General features: G+C 41.6%; 1 protein-coding gene across 1 annotated transcript in view; it reads left to right on the forward strand.

Annotated features, from left to right (window-relative positions):
• The window catches only part of INO80 (INO80 complex ATPase subunit), a 243,974-nt gene that overhangs the window by 117,322 nt on the left and 105,187 nt on the right, over positions 1-21,465 (forward strand). The window contains exons 19-20 of the mRNA XM_089654321.1: positions 10,436-10,521; positions 15,942-16,109. Coding sequence (XP_089510447.1) covers positions 10,436-10,521; positions 15,942-16,109 — 254 coding nt within the window. The remainder of the gene's footprint in view (positions 1-10,435; positions 10,522-15,941; positions 16,110-21,465) is intronic.

Here is a 21,465-nt window from a genome sequence, read left to right on the forward strand (position 1 = left end):
TGATGACTTCACTCCCGTGCATGTGCATGGGAGTCCCAGGCCATGGCACACAGCTCTGAAGGAACAGCAAGGATATGCCGTTCCTTCAGAGCGCATGCACCGGCTTAAAAAAAAGAGAGAATATCTCCTAAACGGTGCTCTTTAGGAGATATTCATTTTTACCTACAGGTAAGCTTTATTATGAGTTTACCTGTAGGTAAAATAAAAAAAAAAAAGGAATTTACTACCACTTTAATACTTCATGGCATAGATTCAACAAGGTGTTGAAAACATTCCTCAGAGATTTTGGTCCATATTGACATGATAGCATCACGCTGTTGCTGCAGATTTGTCGGCTGCCCATCCATGATGCAAGTCTCCTGTTCCACCACATCCTAAAGGTGCTCTACTGGATTGAGAACTGGTGACTGTGGAGGCTATTGGAGTACAGTGAACTCATTGTCATGTTCAGGAAACCAGTTTGAGATGATTTGAGCTTTGTGACATGGTGCATTATCCTGCTGTAGTATCCATCAGCAGATGGGTACACTGTAGTCATAAAGGGATGGACATGCTCAGCAACAATACTCAGGTGGTAGGCCGTGGCATTTAAACAATGCTCAATTGGTACTAAGGGGCCCAAAGTGTGCCAAGAAAATATCCTCTAACACCGTTACAGCACCAGCCTGAACCGTTGATACAAAGCAGGATGGATCCATGCTTTCATGTTATTTATGCCAAATTCTGGCCTTGCCACCTGAGTATCGCAGCTGAAATTGAGATTCATCAGACCAGGCAACATTTTTCCAATCTTCTATTGTCCAATTTTGGTGAGTCTGCGCAAATTATGGCGTTTGTTTCCTGTTCTTAGCTGACAGCAGTGGCCCCTGGTGTGGTCTTCTGCTGCTGTAGCCTATCTGCTTCAAGGTTCGACATGTCGTGCATTCAGAGATGGTATTTTGCATACCTTGGTTGTAATGCGCGGTTATTTGAGTTACTGTTGCCTTTCTATCATCTCAAACCACCCTGCCCACTCTCCTCTGAAATAAACAAGGCATTTTCGTCAACAAAAATGCCGCTCAATGGATATTTTCTCCTTTTCAGACCATTCTCTGTAAACCCTAGAGATGGTTGTGCATGAAAATCCCAGTAGATCAGCAGTTTTTTAAATACTCAGACCAGCCCGTCTGGCACCAACAACCGTGCCACATTCAAAGTCATTGAAATACTCTTTCTTCCTTATTTTGATGCTCGGTTTGAACATCAGCAAGTCATCTTCACTATGCCTAGATGCCTAAATGCATTGAGTTGCTGCCATGTGATTGGCTGATTAGCAGTTTGTGTTACCAAGCAATTGAACAGGTGTACCTAATAAAGAGACCGATGTGTGTATATCTTGACTTTAGACCTGTACAGTTAGAATTGAAAGAAACATATTTTATAAATATGTTCTTTGCCAATTGGATAAATGTGAAATATATATAATACATTTATTTCATATTAACCTCTTAGCAAGGACTAGCTTTCTGGATACTCAGGCAACAGCCATTGTTCTAAATGGATCTGATTATCAGAGGGGTCATATTACATATACTGCAGTAAGATTCACAGAGGAGCGACACACCCTCCTCTAGCTTCCTAGTTGAGTTATGGTGGCTATATTTATGCAGTGGTGGATGATTGGTTGTGTTATTGATAGGGATGCACTGAAATTCCGGTGGCCGAAAACACCCTTTTCGACTGTCAGACGAAATGAAAAAAAGCACCGATACAGGTGCCGAAAAAACCCTGCCTCTCAAAGCCGTCCGCCGTCGCCCTCCCGCCGGCCGCTGCTTGGTAGTTCAGTGTTACCTAAGAAACCATCGATCCCGGTGCTGGGCATAGAGATGAGTGAAGGAAAGATGGCTGCCACACATCTCTATGCCCTTGGAGGACCGGAGCAATGTCACTTCCGGTTCCGGCCATTTTTTAAAGCACTAGATCAATGCTTTTTTTAATCTAATGCTTTACATCGCAGAGGAGAGATGTGGGGTCTTATTGAGGGCCTGTCACTAATTATTCCTATCGCAAGGGATGCATCCATTTCTTGTGATAAGAATAAAAAGCGATTACAATTTTTTTCAAAAAGGAACAGTGCAAAAAAAAACAAAAAAACATTTAAATACATTTAAAAAAAAAAAAGTTTAAAGTGCCCCCGTCCCCCGGTGCGCACATAGTGGTGAATGCATACGTAGGCCATGCTCACATGTGTAAATGGTGTTCAAACCACACGTGAGGTATTGTCACAAACGTCGGAGCAAGAGCAATAATTATTGCACTAGGCCTCCTCTGTAACTTTACACTGCTAACCTGTAGACATTTTTAAAGCATCACCCATGGAGGTTTTTAAGTATCGCAGTTTCATGCCATTCCACGAGCGTACGCAAATTTAAAGCATGACATGTTGGGTATCTATTAATTCGCCGTAACATCCTATTACATATTTTACAAAACAATTGGGGTATATATTGTTTTTTTTCTTAATCAAGTGTATTTTTTTCCAAAAAATATATATTCATTTTTAAAAACTGCGCATTTAGATTTCGGTTAAGTGCATTTTGAATTTTCGGTTTCAGCGTCATAATTTTCATTTCGGTGCACCACTAGTTATTGATTTGATTGTTCTAAATAATCTATCATGATTGTACAGTACAGGACACGGGCTTACTATTCATAAACCCTGGATTATAGGGTTGCTATCTTCAGGTTACATAGTTAGTCTGGCTGAAAAAAAGACAAAAGTCCATCCAGTTCAATCAAAAAAAAAGTTATAATCCATACCCACAGTTGATCCAGAGGAAGGCAAAAAAACCCAGCAAAGCATGATCCAATTTGCTCCTGCAGGGGAAAAAATTCCTTCCTCATTCCCCGTGAGACAAACAGATATTCCCTGGATCAGTCAAGGTGATTGACACTGGCAAAGCTTTTGAAGACAAGCCTCTTGGACGTTCCCTATAACTCTACCTGTGGATCATCAGTTTTTTTGCCAGTGGATTCCGTGGATTTTCCATCAACTCTTCACTGTTTTTATTTAGCTACAACAATAGAAGCAGTGCATCTGGATTGATACAACCTTGTTAAAACCTTGGAAGCTGTACCTGGAACCCACACAATGGGTACAGCCTTCAGGCATTGAATCCTGCTTGGGCGCTCACCTTGGCACTTGGTGCAATGTGTATAGTTAGCTGCAGAGTACTATAGAGGTCCAGGGCCATGGTCCATCCATTTGGGGCCTAGACCCTGAAGACCCCTCCGGGGTATGCCCACCATGACGGGCAAAGACTAGACCCTATGTAGGGACTAGCGACCTATACAAGTAAGACAGGGTCACCCTGTTTATAAGACCATTACTGTAGCTATACAGCTACAGTGAGATGTAATATTTCTATTACTTGCTTTACATTGATTATGGGGGTAAGGTGTGGGGGGGGGGGAGAATAGAAGATGGGCATGTGCACAGTGGCAACACAGAACACCGTGAACTGGCCAGCATACTGTTTCCACCCTGAACAGGGAAGTAACATGCACTGGTAGGATTACCAGGTGTGTATTCTCTTTTAATCTATTTTGTTCACCACATGTAGTTAGGAAAAATGTTTTAGAGTTGGGTTTAGGGACACTTTAAAAATTCAGGACGTTTAGGTCACAGGGTATCTAGACAAATTTCTTCTGAAGGACTCATCTCCCAACTATCTTCACACATCCAGAGGACTATTCAGACACTTTAGGCTTTCATTTGTGAAATCAACTTTCAAAGATCTGCTCTCCAACCTTCTCTTCACCTGCAATACTTGGGCTTAATTCTAGACACAGTCCAAGCAAAGGTCTTTCTTCCAGAAAACAAATTGGTTTCTCCCAAATTTCATGCTCGGGCGTTAAAGTCATCCCTCCCTGTGTGATTCTCCATGAGGTTTCTAAGCCTTTTGATAGCCTCCTTAAAGGCTGTTCCATTCACCCAAATCCATTCAAGGCCACTCCAACACAACATTTTGTTGCATTGGAACAAAAGCACTCCCTCTCCTGACCTCCCTATACTTCTATCCAGCCAGAAATTTCTTAGCTTGATAGACTTCAACCCAGTTTTGACAATGGAGAAATCGATTCTACCTTACCAATGGAAAGTGATAACAGATGCCTGCCTCTCAGGCTGGGGAGGAGTGTTCCAATCTCTCACAGTTCTGGAAACATGGTCACCCGAGGAAGTCAGGCTCCTCATCAACATCTTGGAGCTCAGAGCAATACAAATGGCTCTGCACTACTAAATCCTCATCTTCAGACATATCCAATCAGGGTGCAATCAGACCATGTCACAGCTGTGGTCTACATCAATTACCAAGTGGGTACCAGGAATCTTACAGATGTGAAGGAAACAAATCTCATCATCTCGTGGACAGAGAAACACTGTCCAGCAATCTTTGATGGTCACATTCCAGAAGTAGGAATGTAGATTACCTCAGCCATCACCACCTGGACAAAGGGGAATGGCCCTTTCACCCCAACATCCTAAGCATCAGGTCTTGAGGGACAGAGGAATCTATGATTCTGTCATTCCCACATTGCTAAAAGCAAGAAAAATGACTTCCAGAAAGATCTATTATTGTACCTGGAAATTCTTTGTTGCCAGGTATGAGCACAGGGACTTCAACACCAAAGAATATTTTGTGCCTCATTCTGGCTTTCCTACAATCTGGACCTCTTAGGTTGCAGGATTCAGCCTTCTCAATTCTTTTCCAAAAACAACTTGCTTTCCCTTGTAAAAATCTTTATTCAGATGTTTCTTGGATCAAAGCACCATTACAGCACCATATACTTTTTTGGAGCCTCATTTTGGTTCTCTCTGCCCTGCAGAAACCACCCTTTGACCACACCAGGGAACTCCCCCTGGTTGATCTTTCCTGCAACGTAGCCTTCCTGGTGGCTATCACATCAGTCAGACATGTCCCTGAGTTTATCAAAACAAATGAAAACCAGTGGTGTCACGCTCCACTATCAGTAATATTAAATGAACACATATATATATATATATATATATATATATATATATATATATATATACAGTGGGGATCGAAAGTTTGGGCACCCCAGCTAAAAATTTGTATTAATGTGCATAAAGAAGCCAAGGAAAGATGGAAAAATCGCCAAAAGGCATCAAATTACAGATTAGACATTCTTATAATTTGTCAACAAAAGTTAGATTTTTTTCATCATTTACACTTTCAAAATAACAGAAAACAAAAAAATGGCGTCTGCAAAAGTTTGGGCACCCTGCAGAATTTATAGCATGCACTGCCCCCTTTGCAAAGCTGAGACCTGCCAGTGTCATGGATTGTTCTCAATCATCATCTGGGAAGACCAGGTTATGTCAGTCTCAAAGGTTTTAAATGCCCAGACTCATCTGACCTTGCCCCAACAATCAGCACCATGGGTTCTTCTAAGCAGTTGTCTAGAAAACTGAAACTGAAAATAGTTGACACTCACAAAGCTGGAGAAGGCTATAAGAAGATAGCAAAGCGTTTTCAGATGTCAATATCCTCTGTTCGGAATGTAATTTAGAAATGGCAGTCATCAGGAACAGTGGAAGTTAAAGCAAGATCTGGAAGACCAAGAAAAATATCAGACAGTACAGCTCACAGGATTGTGAGAAAAACAATTCAAAACCCACGTTTGACTGCACGATCCCTCCAGAAAGATCTGGCAGACACTGGAGTTGTGGTACACTATTCCACTATAAAGAGATACTTGTACAAATATGGTCTTCATGGAAGAGTCATCAGAAGAAAACCTCTTCTACGTCCCCACCACAAAAATCATTGTTTGAACTTTGCAAATGAACATATAGACAAGCCTGATGCATTTTGGAAACAAGTTCTGTGGACCGATGAGGTTAAAATTGAACTTTTTGGCCAGAATGAGCAAAGGTACGTTTGGAGAAGAAGGGGCACAGAATTTAATGAAAAGAACCTCTGTCCAACTGTTAAGCATGGGGTTGGATCAATCATGCTTTGGGGTTGTGTTGCAGCCAGTGGCACAGGGAACATCTCACGAGTAGAAGGAAAAATGGATTCAATAAAATTTCAGCAAATTTTGGATGGTAACTTGATGCCATCTGTGAAAAAGCTGAAGTTAAAGAGAGGATGGCTTCTACAAATGGATAATGATCCTAAACACACCTCGAAATCCACGGGGGATTACATCAAGAGGCGTAAACTGAAGGTTTTGCCATGGCCTTCACAATCTCCTGACCTCAACATAATTGAAAATCTATGGATAGACCTTAAAAGAGCAGTGCGTGACAGACAGCCCAGAAATCTCAAAGAACTGGAAGACTTTTGTAAGGAAGAATGGGCAAAGATACCTCAAACAAGAATTGAAAGACTCTTGGCTGGCTACAAAAAGCGTTTACAAGCTGTGATACTTGCCAAAGGGGGCAGTACAAGATATTAACTCTGCAGGGTGCCCAAACTTTTGCAGACGCCATTTTTTTGTTTTCTGTTATTTTGAAAGTGTAAATGATGGAAATAAAATCTAACTTTTGTTGACATATTATAAGAATGTCTAATCTGTAATTTGATGCCTTTTGGAGATTTTTCCATCTTTCCTTGGCTTCTTTATGCACATTAATACAAATTTTTAGCTGGGGTGCCCAAACTTTCAATCCCCACTGTATATATATAATTATATTAAATGAATTAAATAAATTAAAACAAATTATAGCAAGTGACTGAGTCCAATATATTTCCAGGGCGTGATATAGCAGTCACGATGGTGCTGCATGCATATCTTTGAAAAATCTGTAATATTGTACTGTCTTCTAATGGTGTATTACAAAATAAAAATATAGTCCACCAATTCTTAAATAATGTGCTCCTTCACCAGTTGTGCTCTCACCTGACGTATATGACCAAACTGTTAAGTGAGGTCATACAAGCTTGTGTCCCTTTAATTGGGCTCAGAGGTGAACAAATGGATAAATCCCTGTATCCCAGATGGATGAATGCAGCTTTTCCCAGCAGGGGGTCTTGCCCTTTCCTAGGGACCTTTTTCCTGGAGGCGGATGGATGAATGGAGTTATCCCTCTTTTTACTAGGGGGTCTCTTCACTCCCTTCAAAATGTTTTCCTCCATGTGTATATATACAATGTAATTAAAAAGAGAACATAGTGCCTTATCTTCTTTTTAAAAATGTAAATAAATGTAGTGCACTCACATAGCATACAAATTAAAATCGCTTTTTATATACATTTGCAGGATCCTTAATGTGTTTGCCACACTCCCATATACTTGCTGTGTAGTTGCCTTTAAGCGTCGTGATGTCAGAGCCCCTCAGACGCTTAAAGGCAACTACACAGCAAGTATATGGGAGTGTGGCAAACACATTAAGGATCCTGCAAATTTGTATAAAAATAAATTTTAAATTGTATGCTATGTGAGTGCACTGCATTTATTTAATACATTTTTTAAAAAGAAGATAAGGCACTATATTCTCTTTTTAATTACATAGTATATATACACATGGAGGAAAAAGTTTGAAGGAAGTGAAGAGACCCCCTAGTGGGAAGAGGGATAACTCCATCCATCCGCCTCCAGGAAAAAGGTCCCTAGGAAATGACGACACCCCCTGCTGGGAAAAAGGAAAAACTCCATTCATCCATCTATCTGGGATACAGGGATTTCCATTTGTTCACCTCTGAGCCCAATTAAAGGGACACAAGCTTGTATGACCTCACTTAACAGTTTGGTTATATATGTCAGGTGAGAGCACAACTGGTAAAGGAGCACATTATTTGAGAATTGGTGGACTATATTTTTATTTTGCAATACACCATTAGAAGACACTATAATATCACAGATTTTTCAAAGATATGTATGCAGCACCAGCGTGATTGCTATATCACGTCCTGGAAATATATTGGACTCAGTCACTTGCTATAATTTTTATTTAATTCATTTAATATCATTTTATATACACACGGTGATATTTAAATTACCTATTGGTTTTTTTATACACATTTACCTAAAGTATACACTATAGTAGCTCACAAGAATCACATTTGTCATGTCTCTTGAGTTTGCGGCTCTCTTGTAAGCAGCCATTCCTCATTAATCACAATGACGAAGTAGTTAGTCTCCCAAGAGCCTCCTTTTTTTTTTAAGGTGTTGTTTTCCACCTCAATGAAGATATAGTACTTCCTGCTTTATGCCCTGCAGTTAGCAGTGGGGTTATTGATTTGTAAAGGAGCTTTTAATAACTGTGATATTTAGCAGTTTCATGTAACATTTCTCCAGTTTCTGACTGTCCTCTCTGCTACATGGCTTCAGTCTCTGACCATTTCCCCCAGTAAGTCTTCATTTCCTCCAGTAAGTCTACTTTGGAGACATCAGGGATCACATTTGAATTAAATATCAAGCCTGTGCCCTGTACTGTGCAATTATGATAAAAGGAATTTGTACATACCTGTAAATTCGATATCTTGGAGTACAATCCAGTACAGGCCACCCTCTCCTCTCTTCCTGTGTCGCTCTGCAGCTTATAACACAGGGTTACAGGGATTCTGCCTGTGTCCTGTACTGTAATCCCAAGATATGGAATTTTTGTTTGCTCCAAAACAATCTTTTAACATATTGAACAAAAAGATAAGTTTGCGATTGCCTGAATTCTTCTGTTGCACTTTTTTTTTTTTTAATTAATCACTCCTTTATGCAATACTTTTCTGAAATATACAGTTCTTTCAATTAAATAAAAGTATTGGTAGCACTATGTTCAGTATTAATATAAGACAGTTAAGATAGAATCAGGAGGCCTTCCAGAAGGACCACTGGGGGTAGGGGGGTCAACAGGTCCTAGAGGGGTGCTATGTCAGCATGTAGAATGTGATCTGTTGGCTGTAATGAATCATTTCAAAAGTAAACAGAAAGGTCTGCTTGAAAATGTGCACTTTCACTGCTGCTATTGTAACCTTGAACTTATTTTTACAGCCTCTTCTTGCCCCATCGTAATGGTTAAATCCATGGCAGTAAATGTGCTAATTGACTGGTTTGTGCATCCTACCATTTTTAACACCGATATCTGCAGATCATCCACTTCTGCATTCTTTATTCTAATGACAAATCACTTTGGGATAGTACAAATAGATAGCATTGACTACCCTTACCAGAGAACAGCTTTTCTTTCTTTCCTGTGGTGCTCCATTTTTGCTGTATTCCCATTCCAAGCCCTGGTTAGGGCTGAGTAACGGTCGTCTTCAGGTTTGAAAGTTTGGAGTGGGTGGTTACATCTAGAATGAGCTGCCGCCTCATCCTCTCCTCCTTCAGTTCTCAGCTGTGACTACGCTTTGGTCACATAGATAAGCTGAAACGTGCCTGCCTGTCATGTGCCTTTGTTTCCATGACTTCACACTGTCAGCAAGAAACAGAGGCACATAACTGTATGCTGAGGGATTTGCAAGTCCAGGAGACCATACTGTACAAGAAAAGAATGACTAAATGTTCTTCAGCTTCTTCTTCTGCTTCACTCTGCAGAGAGAGAACTGATAGTTCAGCAGTGAGAGCTCAGCTTGAATGGGAGGGGGAAGAAAAGAGGAGGGAGAAAGCAGCTGCATGTCTGTAAGTGAAACTCGGACTCAGAACGACCTTGGGGGAGTAGGGGGAGAGAAGCTGCCTGTGTGTGAAGAAGCTCAACAGCCTGGATGGGAGGGGTGAGGAGGGCGGAGTATGAGAAGAGCTGAAGCTCTGCTGATGTTTCGGGAGCTTGCAGACTGTCGGGAGCTGATGTCAGTCATAAGAAGGGGGTTGGATACCAACTTCAATGTCGGGATGATGCTGCATGAGAGACCTCAGCCCCTCCCACAGCTATTTTCTTTGATTTCAGAAGAAAGGGTGTACATTTCAGAGGGCAGAAAATCGTTTTTCCTAGTAGCAGCTCACCAGGATTCAGATTATGCAAAAAAAAAATGTAACTCATACTTCCCTTTTAAGGGCAGACAGTTTATGTAGCATGTGCTTCCTGGAATCCATCTGCACTTAGCTCAAGCATTGCGGTAGGAGGATGTTCTTAGCTGAGAAAGCCCTCCTCTAGATGAACAGAAAAAAGAAAAAATGCCCATGAAGACTCCTTGGGATGTATGACATCATGTTGGCCTTGGCCAGAAACCAGGAAGCAAATGAAAAAATGTAAAAAAATAAAGGTTTTTAAAACTAGTAAATGTAATCTTCTGACCGATCCTATCTTAAATATAATCTTCCTATCTGTTTACTAATGCTAGCAGCAGAGGAATTAAAACCTAGTTAATTTGAGTGAGAGAGTTTAGTTCTGTTTTAATTCTGTCATAGGAACATTAGGTAGGATTGTCTCTAAATGAACATCTTTAAATGCCTGTTATTGCAGATGTATAGGGAAATGTATGTTTTGTTTTTTTCAGACCAACTTTCTCGGTTACATATGATCCTTAAGCCTTTTATGCTCAGGAGAATCAAAAAGGATGTGGAGAATGAGCTTTCTGACAAGGTGAGATATAAAGTACTTTATGGTTAATTATGAATCCATAGATAGTTTTAAAAACCTCATAAATGATACCCAATGCATCAATATGACCGCTTTAATTACTGACAATATGGTGTAACTTGCCATGCGATTTGCAAGTTCATCGCATGGCAAATCACACCCGGTGTGACTGGGGTATTACTGTTATTCAAGCTTGCAGCATTGCATGCCTTCAGCTTACCAGACATTTACTACTCTCATTTTTGATGTAATAAAAGGGAACTTTGGTAAACACTTTTTGCATATGACCACATTTTCATAACCACTTGCTTGTCTGGCTGATGTATAAAAAAAACAGCCAGACAGCTGACTCCTGAGGACTGGAGACAGTTTTAAAATGGCCTCCCCTTTGCACCGCTCATGCGCACCTTCTAGAATGTGCAGCTGCGCACTCTGTGATTACTGTGACTATTGCACACAGCAGATCACAGAGCAAGGTACAGGGCCAATGAAATTGTGGCAAAAAATTATAACTTCAAAAAACTTGCCATGCTTCTTACTAAATACCTTGCAGTATCTACTTTCCACAAGTGGGTCATTTTTGGGGATGCTGTACTGTCCTGTCGAGAAATGAGATTTTAGAAAGGTATAGATAATCTGTAGGCTCCATAATTTTCTCACAAACCTGATGTACTGATGGCCTATCTCATTTCTTGACGGACTAACAAGATAGGACAGTACAGATACCCCCCAAATGACCCCTTTTTGGAAAGTAGACATTCCAAGGTATTTAGTAAGAGGCATGGTGAGTTTTTTTTTTTAAGCTGTAATTTTTTCCCACAATTGTTTGGAATATGGAGAAAGTAAATAAAATTAGTTTTTTTTCACATGATTATCGTATTAACAGGTTTTTCCTCTAACACAGCATATGCATGCTTGCAGCTACACCCCAAAACACATTCTAGCCACATACACAGACCCAACATGCAAGGAGCAGCGTCAGGTGTTCTAGGGGCATAAATTACATGTTTAATTTCCTGACTACCTATTACACTTTTGAAGGCCCTGGTGCACCAGGACAATGGAATTTTCCACAAAATTACCCCATTTTGAGAAGCAAACACCCCAACATTTATTCTATGAAGCATAATACGTCTTTTGAACATGTTTTCATAAAATGTGGAAAGAAAATGAAAACATTTTTTTTTTCTATACAAAGTTGTCCAATTATAAGATATTTGTAACACATAACATGTACATACCAAGAATTACACCCTGCCATGCAAGTAGCAACTACAGGCATTCTAGAGGCATAAATTACATCTGGTACAGATGTGGATTTGACACTGGTACTGTGTGACAGATGTTGATTACTGGTACTGATGTGGCTTTGACACTGGTACTGTATGACAGATGTTGATCACTGGTACTGTGTGACGAATGTTGATCACTGGTACAGATGTGGATTGGACACTGGTACTCTGTGATGTATGTTGATCACTGGTACTGATGTGGATTTAACACTGGTACTTTGTGGCAGATGCTGATTACTGATACAGATACGGATTTGCACTGGTACTCTGTGATATATGTTGGTCACTGGTACACTGACCTATGTTGATCTCTGGTACAGATCTGGATTGAACACTGGTACTGTGTGACAGATACTGATCACTGGTACTGTGTGACAGATATTGATCACTGGTGCAGATGTGGATTTAACACTGGTATTTTGTGGCAGAAGCTGATTACTGGTACAGTAATGGATTTGACATTGGTACACTGATGGATGTTGATCACTGGTACAGATGTGGATTGGACACTGATACTGTGTGACAGATTCTGATCACTGGTACAGATGTGGATTTGCATTGGTACTCTGTGACAGATATTGATGATTGGTATACTGTGACAGATGTGGATTTGACACTGGTGCACTGACAGATGTGGATCACTGATACAGATGGGGATTTTGACACTGGTACTGTGTGACAGATGTTGATCGCTGGTACAGATGTGGATTTTACACAGGTACTCTATGATATATGTTGATCACTGGTACAGATGTGGATTGGAAACTGGTACTGTGTGAGAGATGTTGATAACTGGTACAAATTTGGTTTTGACACTGGTACTCTGTGACAGATGTGGATCACTGGTACAGATGTGGATTTGACACTGGTTCACCGTGACAGATGTTGATCATTGATACACTGTGACAGATGTGCATTTGACACTGGTGTACTGACAGATGTGGATCAGTGACACAGATGTGCATGACCACTGGTACACTGATAGATGTGGATCACCACTGTGACAGATGTGGGTGACAACTCGCACACTGACCGATGTGGATCACTGGTAGAGATGTGAATGACCAATGGTACACTAACAGATGTGGATGATCACTGTGACAGATGTGTGGGGGACGCTATGTGTGTGTGTGTGTGTGCTTGAAAACTCACTGGTTCACTTGATGGCAGCATAGATCAGCTCTGCTTCTCCTCACTGGTGGGCTCTGTGTGAGGAGAAGCCGAGCCAATCAACTAACAGGCAGCAATGTTTACATTACATGATGGCTGTGATTGGACACAGCAATCAAGCGATTAGAAGGGCCAATCACAGAGCTATTCTGCTGAGTGGTGGTGCGCTGTGTCCAGTGGACACAGACACACCGAGAGTGCAGAACTGCGAGGACACGTGGCCGCGCATGCACCCACATTATGAGGGAACTTCCACTCAGAACAACAAAGCTCCCACCTGGCCGTTTAAGTGCAGTGGCTAGGTGGGAAGCAGTTAATTGAACAAGGGGTCCCAGTCATATACTACATGTGATCTGTGTGTCTGATTTAACATGTTATAGCTGGCCTGAATCAAATACAAAAAAATGTAGTTGCTATGAACTTGTAGGAAGTTTCCGTCCTAATGCAGTAATAAGGAAGGGTCCAGATGCATCATAACTGTCACAGATTCCCTGACACAGAAAAAAATGGTGTTTTATGGTACAGTTTCTAAAGGCCCTAACTGCTGTGCTGGGCATGTTAATCTTATATCAGGCAGAGCCTATTACTAATGTCCATTAAAGTGAATATATGGGAATCAGTGACCATAACATGATTTTATTTAACCACTTGCCCTCCAGAGGATTAACCCCCCTTCCTGATCTGGCCTTTCTTTGCTATTCGGTGCTGCGCTATTTCAACTGGTAATTGTGCGGCCAGGCAATGCTGTACCCAAATGAAATTTATGTCCTTTTTTTCACACAAATAGAGCTTTCTTTCGGTGGTATTTGATCACCTCTAGGTTTTTTTTTGGGGGGGGGGGGTTGTGCTATAAACAACCAAATTTGTTTTTTTTTTAAATTATATTTTTTACTTTGGATATAAAAAATATATAGTAAACGCAAAGTTAGTCATAAATTTAGGCAAAAATGTATTCTGCTACATGTTTTTGGTAAAAAAAAAAATCTCAATAAGTGTATATTGATTGCTTTGTGTGAAAGTTAAAACGTCTACAAATTATGGTATAGATACTGCAATTTACGCCATTTTTTGCTATACAGCGCTGGACTAGTTTAACTGACAATTGCGCAGTCATGAAATACTGTACATAAATGAAATTTATGTCCTTTTTTCACACAAATAGGGCTTTCTTTTGGTGGTATTTGATCACCTCTGAGTTTTTTTTTCTATAAAGGTTAAAATAGCACCTGGAGCAGATGGCTTACACCCAAGTCTTAAATTAGCTGAGCTCTGTTATATTTAAGCCATTGTTTCTAATTTTTAGAGACTCTTTAACCACTTCAATACTGGCACTTTACCCTCTCCCTAACCGTTTTCAGCTTTCAGTCACACTTTGAATGAAAATTGCACGGTCACACAACACTGTACCCGAACTAGATTTTTATAAAAGATCTTTCACACAAATAGAGCTTTCCTTTGGTGGTATGCTATCACCACTGGGTTTTTTACTTCTTGCTAAATAAACAAAAAAAGACCAGAGGATCTGGAATTAAAAGTACCATTTCAGTCTTTGCAGATGACACCCAAGCAGTGGAATAATGTCCTTACAGGATGTCTCCAACCTATAAGCCGATCTCAATGCACTGTTTAATTGGGAAACTGTACAGCAAATTAGTTATGCACTTGGGAGCTAAAAACATGCCTTATACATTCTAGAAGGAGAACAGCCGGGGAAGTCAATGGTAGAGAATGATCTGCAATGCCAGTTTCCAAAGCAATACTTTATAAAAGAGGTGTAGACTCCAGAGAGAGAGAAAGAGAGAGAGATACTTTTGCCTCTGTACAAGTCATTAGCAACACCTCATCTGAAATATCCGGTTTAATTTTGGGCACCAGTTCATAAAAAATATATCAGAGTACTGGAAAAAGTGCAGAGAAGGGCAACCAAACTGATATGAGCCATGGAGGATCTAAGCTTTGAGGAGAGATTAGCTGAACTTAAATTATTCTCTCTGGAGAGGAGGCAATTGAGGAAGGATATGATCAACATGTATAAAAATATAAGTGGCCTATATAGTGAACTTTGTGTGGAGTTACTCACTTTCAGATCATTACAGAGGATAATGGAAAGGCTTCTTCACAGTGAGAGCAGTGCAAATGTAGAGTAGACTCCAAGATTTAGTTCTGGCCCGCTCAGTATATTGTTTTCAAAAGGAGCTGGATGCACAAAATATAACTGGAATAACTGGATACTAATTTCTAGAGGTAATAACGATCAGGGTTAATTGATCCAGGGAATATCCGATTGCCTCATGGGGGATCAGGAACAAATGTTTCCCCTTTACGGGAGCAAATTGGATCATTCTTTACTGGGTTTTTTCGCCTTCCTCTTGATCAACTGTGGGTATAGGATTGTGTATATGGAAATTTTCTGTTTGTATTTATTTTATTGGTTAAACTAGATGGACTAGTGTCTTTTTTTTTTTTAACCTGACTAACAGTGTTACTATGTAACCATCTCTATGCTGCCTCCATATACCATTTTCTATGTGCTTGCTTTGTGTAAGTTCCTCAATCATGTTAGATGTAGACAACTAATTTGTTTGTCTATATTACAAACCTGTGGAAAGCTTTTAATTTAGACAATTTTTTTTTCTTTTGGATAAAAGGGTATTCGAAATGCATAAAAATACATCTTATCTGTGCCCCTTCTGTTGTCACAGTCCAACAACTATTTTCTGTTTGTAGAGTGCTTGGCATGTTATATGTTTGCCAACTTCGTCTGAAAGCTTACATGAATCTTAAATCACACATTTGCTAGGACTTTCTGACTATCAAAATGGCTTGTGCAGATTTTCCAGAATGAAGCAACAAGATGATAGATATGAAATGTGGTACAACACAAAAACACATCAGGTACTGTCTTGCAAGCAAATAAGAAAATACAATGACTAACACTGTAATATTGATTTGCCTTTGCAGATTGAAATCCTTATGTACTGCAGTCTGACCAGTCGACAGAAGTTGCTCTATCAGGCTCTAAAGAACAAAATATCCATTGATGATCTCCTTCAGTCCTCCATGGGTACAGCCCAGCAAGCACAGAACACCACCAGCAGCCTTATGAACCTGGTCATGCAGTTCAGAAAGGTAAACTGCCCACACATAGTAACATGCTTCCACTGAAAACATGTTTTGTTTCATCTTTTTTTTTTTCTTTTTTTTTTTTGTCTGTATTCCTGGATAATCATTCTGACAAGTAGGGCAGTCATACATGTAAACCTATTGGAATATATATCTACGTATATAAAATGAATACAGGTGAAACACGAAAAATTAGAATATCGTGCAAAAGTTCATTAATTTCAGTAATGCAACTTAAAAGGTGAAACTTATATATGAGATAGACTCATTACATGCAAAGCAAGATAGTTCAAGCCGTGATTTGTCATAATTGTAATGATTATGGCTTACAGCTCATGAAAACCCCAAATCCACAATCTCAGAAGCTTAGAATATTACATGCAATCAATAAAACAAGGATTGTACATAGAACAATATCGGACCTCTGAAAAGTATAAGCATGCATATGTACTCAGTAAAGGGGTTGGGCCCCTTTTGCAGCAATTACTGCCTCAATGCGGTGTGGCATGGAAGCAATCAGCCTGTGGCACTGCTGAGGTGTTATGGAAGACCAAGATGCTTCAATAGCAGCCTTCAGCTCTTCTGCATTGTTCGGTCTCATGTCTCTCATCTTTCTCTTGGCAATGCCCCATAGATTCTCTATGGGGTTCAGATCAGGCGAGTTTGCTGGCCAATCAAGCACAGTAATCCCACGGTCATTGAACCAGGTTTTGGTGCTTTTGGCAGTGTGGGCAGGTGCCAAGTCCTGCTGGAAAATGGAGTCAGCATCCCCATAAAGCTCGTCTGCGGAATTAAGCATGAAGTGCTCCAAAATCTCCTGGTAGATGTCTGCGTTGACCCTGTACTTAATGAAGCACAGTGGACCAACACCAGCAGATGACATGGCTCCCCAAATCAACACAGACTGTGGAAACTTCACACTGGACTTCAAGCAAATTGCAGTGTGTGCCTCGCCATTCTTCCTCCATACTCTGGGTCCTTGGTTTCCAAATGAGATGCAAACGTTGCTCTCATCAGAAAAGAGGACTTTGGACCACTGAGCAACAGACCAGGTCTGTTTTTCTTTAGCTCAGGTAAGACGCTTCTGACTTTGTTGTTCAGGAGCGGCTTGATAAGAGGAATACGACATTTGAAGCCCATGTCCAGGATCTGTCTGTGTGTGGTGGTTCTTGATGCATTGACTCCAGCCTCAGTCCACTCCTTTTGAAAGTCCCCAACACTTTTGAATGGCCTTTTCCTGACAATCCTCTCCAGGCTGCGGTCATCCCTGCTGCTTGTGCACCTTTTTCTTCCACACTTTTCCCTTCCACATAACTTTCTATTAATGTGCTTTGATACAGCACTTTGGGAACATCCAACTTCTTTTGCAATTACCTTTTGAGGCTTTCCCTCCTTATGGAGGGTGTCAATGATGGTTTTCTGCACAACTGTCAGGTCAGCAGTCTTTCCCATGATTGTGATTCCTACTGAACCAGACTGAGAGACAATTTAAAGGCTCAGGAACCCTTTTGCAGGTGTTATGGCTTAATTAGCTGATTAGAGTGGGACACTTTGAGCCTAGAATATTGCACCTTTTCACAAAATTCAAATTTTCTGAGATTGTGGATTTGGGGTTTTCATGAGCTGTAAGCCATAATCATTACAATTATGACAAATCATGGCTTGAACTATCTTGCTTTGCATGTAATGAGTCTATCTCATATATTAGTTTCACCTTTTAAGTTGCATTACTGAAATAAATGAACTTTTGCATGATATTCTAATTTTTTGAGTTTCACCTGTACACTGTTTTGCTGATGTTTTTACTTTATCGTACAGTGCCTTGAAAAAGTATTCATACCCCTTGACATTTTGTCATGTTACAACCAAAAATGTAAATGTATTTTATTGGGATTTTATGTGATAGACCAACACAAAGTGGCACATCATGGGACACAGAGCAGGCTATAATAGTGAATATGTGGGTTATATGCCACTTACAGGTGAATGGACAACGGCTGATCCTCTTACACAGGAAGTACTTCAGTTTTTTCACCAGTGTCTGTAAGGTGGATGGTCACTGAACATGTGCTGCATGTGCTCTGTGAGCATACTTGGAGGTATGGAACGATTCTACTGAAGGTTCAAGGCCTTCAATCAGATCCATTTGAAAAGCTGTTAGCCTAAATGGATGGTACCCGAGCCTTGCTGGATAGGTATAGTATCCTCTGGGTTTTTGCCTGTAATTCGACCTTACGGGGCTGGATCCTGCAGTTTCAGAATGCTGTGCAGTTTTGATTCTGACCAAGATGCCTCCAGCAGGGTTCTATATGGGTCCAAGGCAGTGGCCCCCATTTCAAAGAGGGGCACTGAGTCCTTGAAGGTCTGTAGGACAAGGCCCGTCATGATGGGTGAAGGTTGGTCCCTGCTTAAAGCTCTTGGGCCTGCGGCTGGATTGGTAAGTGTTCTTCTATATCTGTATAAGAAATGGAAGTTAATAGAGGAGACTGCTATGGCAATGCCTGGAAGACCCACCAGGGGGAGTACTTGGTCTGCCTGTACTGCTTATTTTGGCCACTTTTAGTAGTCTGATTGCAGTGTTGAACCACGTGTGTGCACGGGCATGTACGCGCGGGAGCACGCACATGCGCAGTAGCCACAAGAAGACGAAGTTGGCCATATTATTTATATGGGACACTGCCTGGTCACAGATGGGCTGCTGCTGTTGCCATTGCTGCTACCGCTGCTGGACCCTTGAGGGCGGAGTGTGGGGGCTGTGGGTTGGGACTGGGGGGTGGAAGATGGTGATTGTCCGGCTTGTTGGTGTGTGATGACTTCCGCTCTCGCCGGCTCGCTCTAGGTGGGGCCTGCCCATTTATTGACATGGTGACTAAGGCAGCCCCCACCCCTCGGTCCCTATCTGCTGCTCCTCGCACCCTGCTCCCTGTGGGGATGGCCTCGGTGGCTGTGCGGGGGGCTCAAGGGAGAGCACCCAACGGTGGCATGGGCGCGGTCCGGACGGGGCTGTCCCTTGGTCCGGTATTTAGTGACCACTGCAGTAGAGGATCTTGAGGAAGGTCAGGCAATTGATTCTTTGTCAAAGGAGTCACAGCCTGATGAGAAGCAGGGGGCCTCTGCCTCTCAATCACAGAGGTTATTAGTTAAGAGCCTTACAGATATGGTCTGGTCAGGTTTCAAGTTAACCCCACTGGAAGCATCTGACATCTCTTATTCCTCCTGTAGTTGCAGATCAGACCTGCACAACGATCTGGAGTAATTTTGGACCACTCCTCTTCACAAAACTGTTTCGGTTTAGCAATATTCTTGGGATGTCTGGTGTGAATCGCTCTCTTAAGGTCATGCCACAGCATTTCAATCGGGTTGAGGTCAGGACTCTGACTGGGCCACTCCAGAAGGCGTATTCTGTGCTGTTGCAGCCATTGTTTTGTTGAATTATTGTATGCTTTGGGTCATTGTCCTGTTGCATCACCCATCCTCTGCGGAGCTTCAGTTGGCGGACAGATGGTCGTACGTTTTCCTGCAAAATGTCTTGATAAACTCTGGAATTCATTTTCCCATCAATGACAACAATCCGTCCAGGCCCGGAGGCAGCAAAGCAGCCCCAAACCATGATGCTCCCCCCGCCATGTTTCACAGTGAGGATGAGGTTTTGATGTTGGTGTGCTGTGCCTTTTTTTCTCCACACATAGTGTTGTGTGTTCTTCTCAAACAACTCAATCTTGGTTTCATCTGTCCACAGTATATTTTGCCAGTAGTGCTGTGGAACATCCAGGTGCTCTTTTGCAAACTTCAAACGTGCTGCAATATTCTTTTTGGACAGCAATGGCTTCCACCGTGGTGTCCTCCTATGTACTGCATTCTTGTTTAATGTTTTCCTTATTGTAGATGTGTCAACAAAAATGTTAGCATGTGCCAGAGATTTCTGTAGGTCTTTAGCTGACACTCTGGGATTTTTTACCTCATGCAGCATTCTGCGCTGTGCTCTTGCAGTCATTTTTACAGGACGACCACACCTAGAGAGAGTAGCAACAGTGCTAAACTTTCTCCATTTGTAGACAGTCTGTCTTACCGTGGACACATGAACATCAAGGCTTTTGGAGATACTTTTGTAACCCTTTCCAGCTTCATGCAAGTCAACAATTCTTGATCGTAGGTCTTCTGAGAGCTCTTTTCTGCAAGGCATGGTTCACATCAGACAGTGCTTCTTCAAACCAGTAAACCCAAAACAGGTGTGTGTTTTTTAAGGGCAGGACAGCTGTCAGCAACACATCCAATATCATCACACTGATTGGAGTCAAGGTTGGCTCACTCCTGGCTCCTCTCTGGGAGAAGTCATTAAGCTAGGGGCTCACATACTTTTTCCTCCCTGCACTGTGAATGTTTACATGTTATGTGCAATTAAACCATGGCAACATCTAAAGTTTGTGTAGTATTATGTTCAGTAGACTGTGTTCTTCTATTGTTGTGACTTAGATGACGTTCAGAGCACATTTTATGCCCAATTCATGCAAAACTCCACGTAATCCCAAGGGGTTCACATACTTTTTCTTGCAACTGTAGCTGTGTCTTCCCTGAATAAGCATTTAACTTGCCCTGTAGATAATGCTCAGGTGATTAAGGATCCAGAAGATAATAAACTAAAATCACTCCTCAAGGCTTCTTTTTCCCTGGCAGGGCCTCTGCACAGCCAGCGGTTGCTGAAATTGGTATCTGTCAAAGTCTGAATGACCATGTAGGGATGTTGAATTCATATTGCCCGACACCCAGGAGTTGTAGTCACGGGCGCCAGGCAGGTAGTTTTTTTTTTTGTTGTAACTTTAGCCGTGCAAGCAGCAGGGCTCACCTGTCAGGTGGAAGCATGCCTCTTCCACACACCGTGTGAACCTCCCCCCGCCCACTGTTTCCTGGGCTCCACTTGGCCATCTGCGGGCCCGGGACCGGCTCACCACTGTCGGCTAGAGGGGAGGGAGGAGACCAGACACGTCCACTCCCCTCCCCTTCTTGTCCTGACCTGGAAGTGACGTTATGTTGTCACTCCCAGGTTCCCGTTGAGAGATTCCCTGCCATCCGATGTGCACTGCATTACATTCAGTGTAGTACAGAGGAGACATCCAGGGTCTTTTAGACCTTGGATATCTCAATAAAGAGAACCTGTCACCAAAAATTATCACACGCTGGGGGAACTATTCATGACAACATCGATTGCAATACACATGTCACATATCGCACACGCCAGAATGAGAGCAATAATTCTAGCATGAGACATCCTCCATAACACTATACTGAGGACCTAAAAGGGGCTTTAAAAGTGTCACCTATAGAAAATATAGGGTACTGACATTCGTCGCCCTTTCACGAATGT

This window comes from Staurois parvus, unplaced genomic scaffold, assembly GCF_062004578.1.
Source record: "Staurois parvus isolate SC_StPar_1 unplaced genomic scaffold, SC_StPar_1.0 ptg000751l, whole genome shotgun sequence".
NCBI classification, from domain to species: Eukaryota; Metazoa; Chordata; class Amphibia; order Anura; family Ranidae; genus Staurois; species Staurois parvus.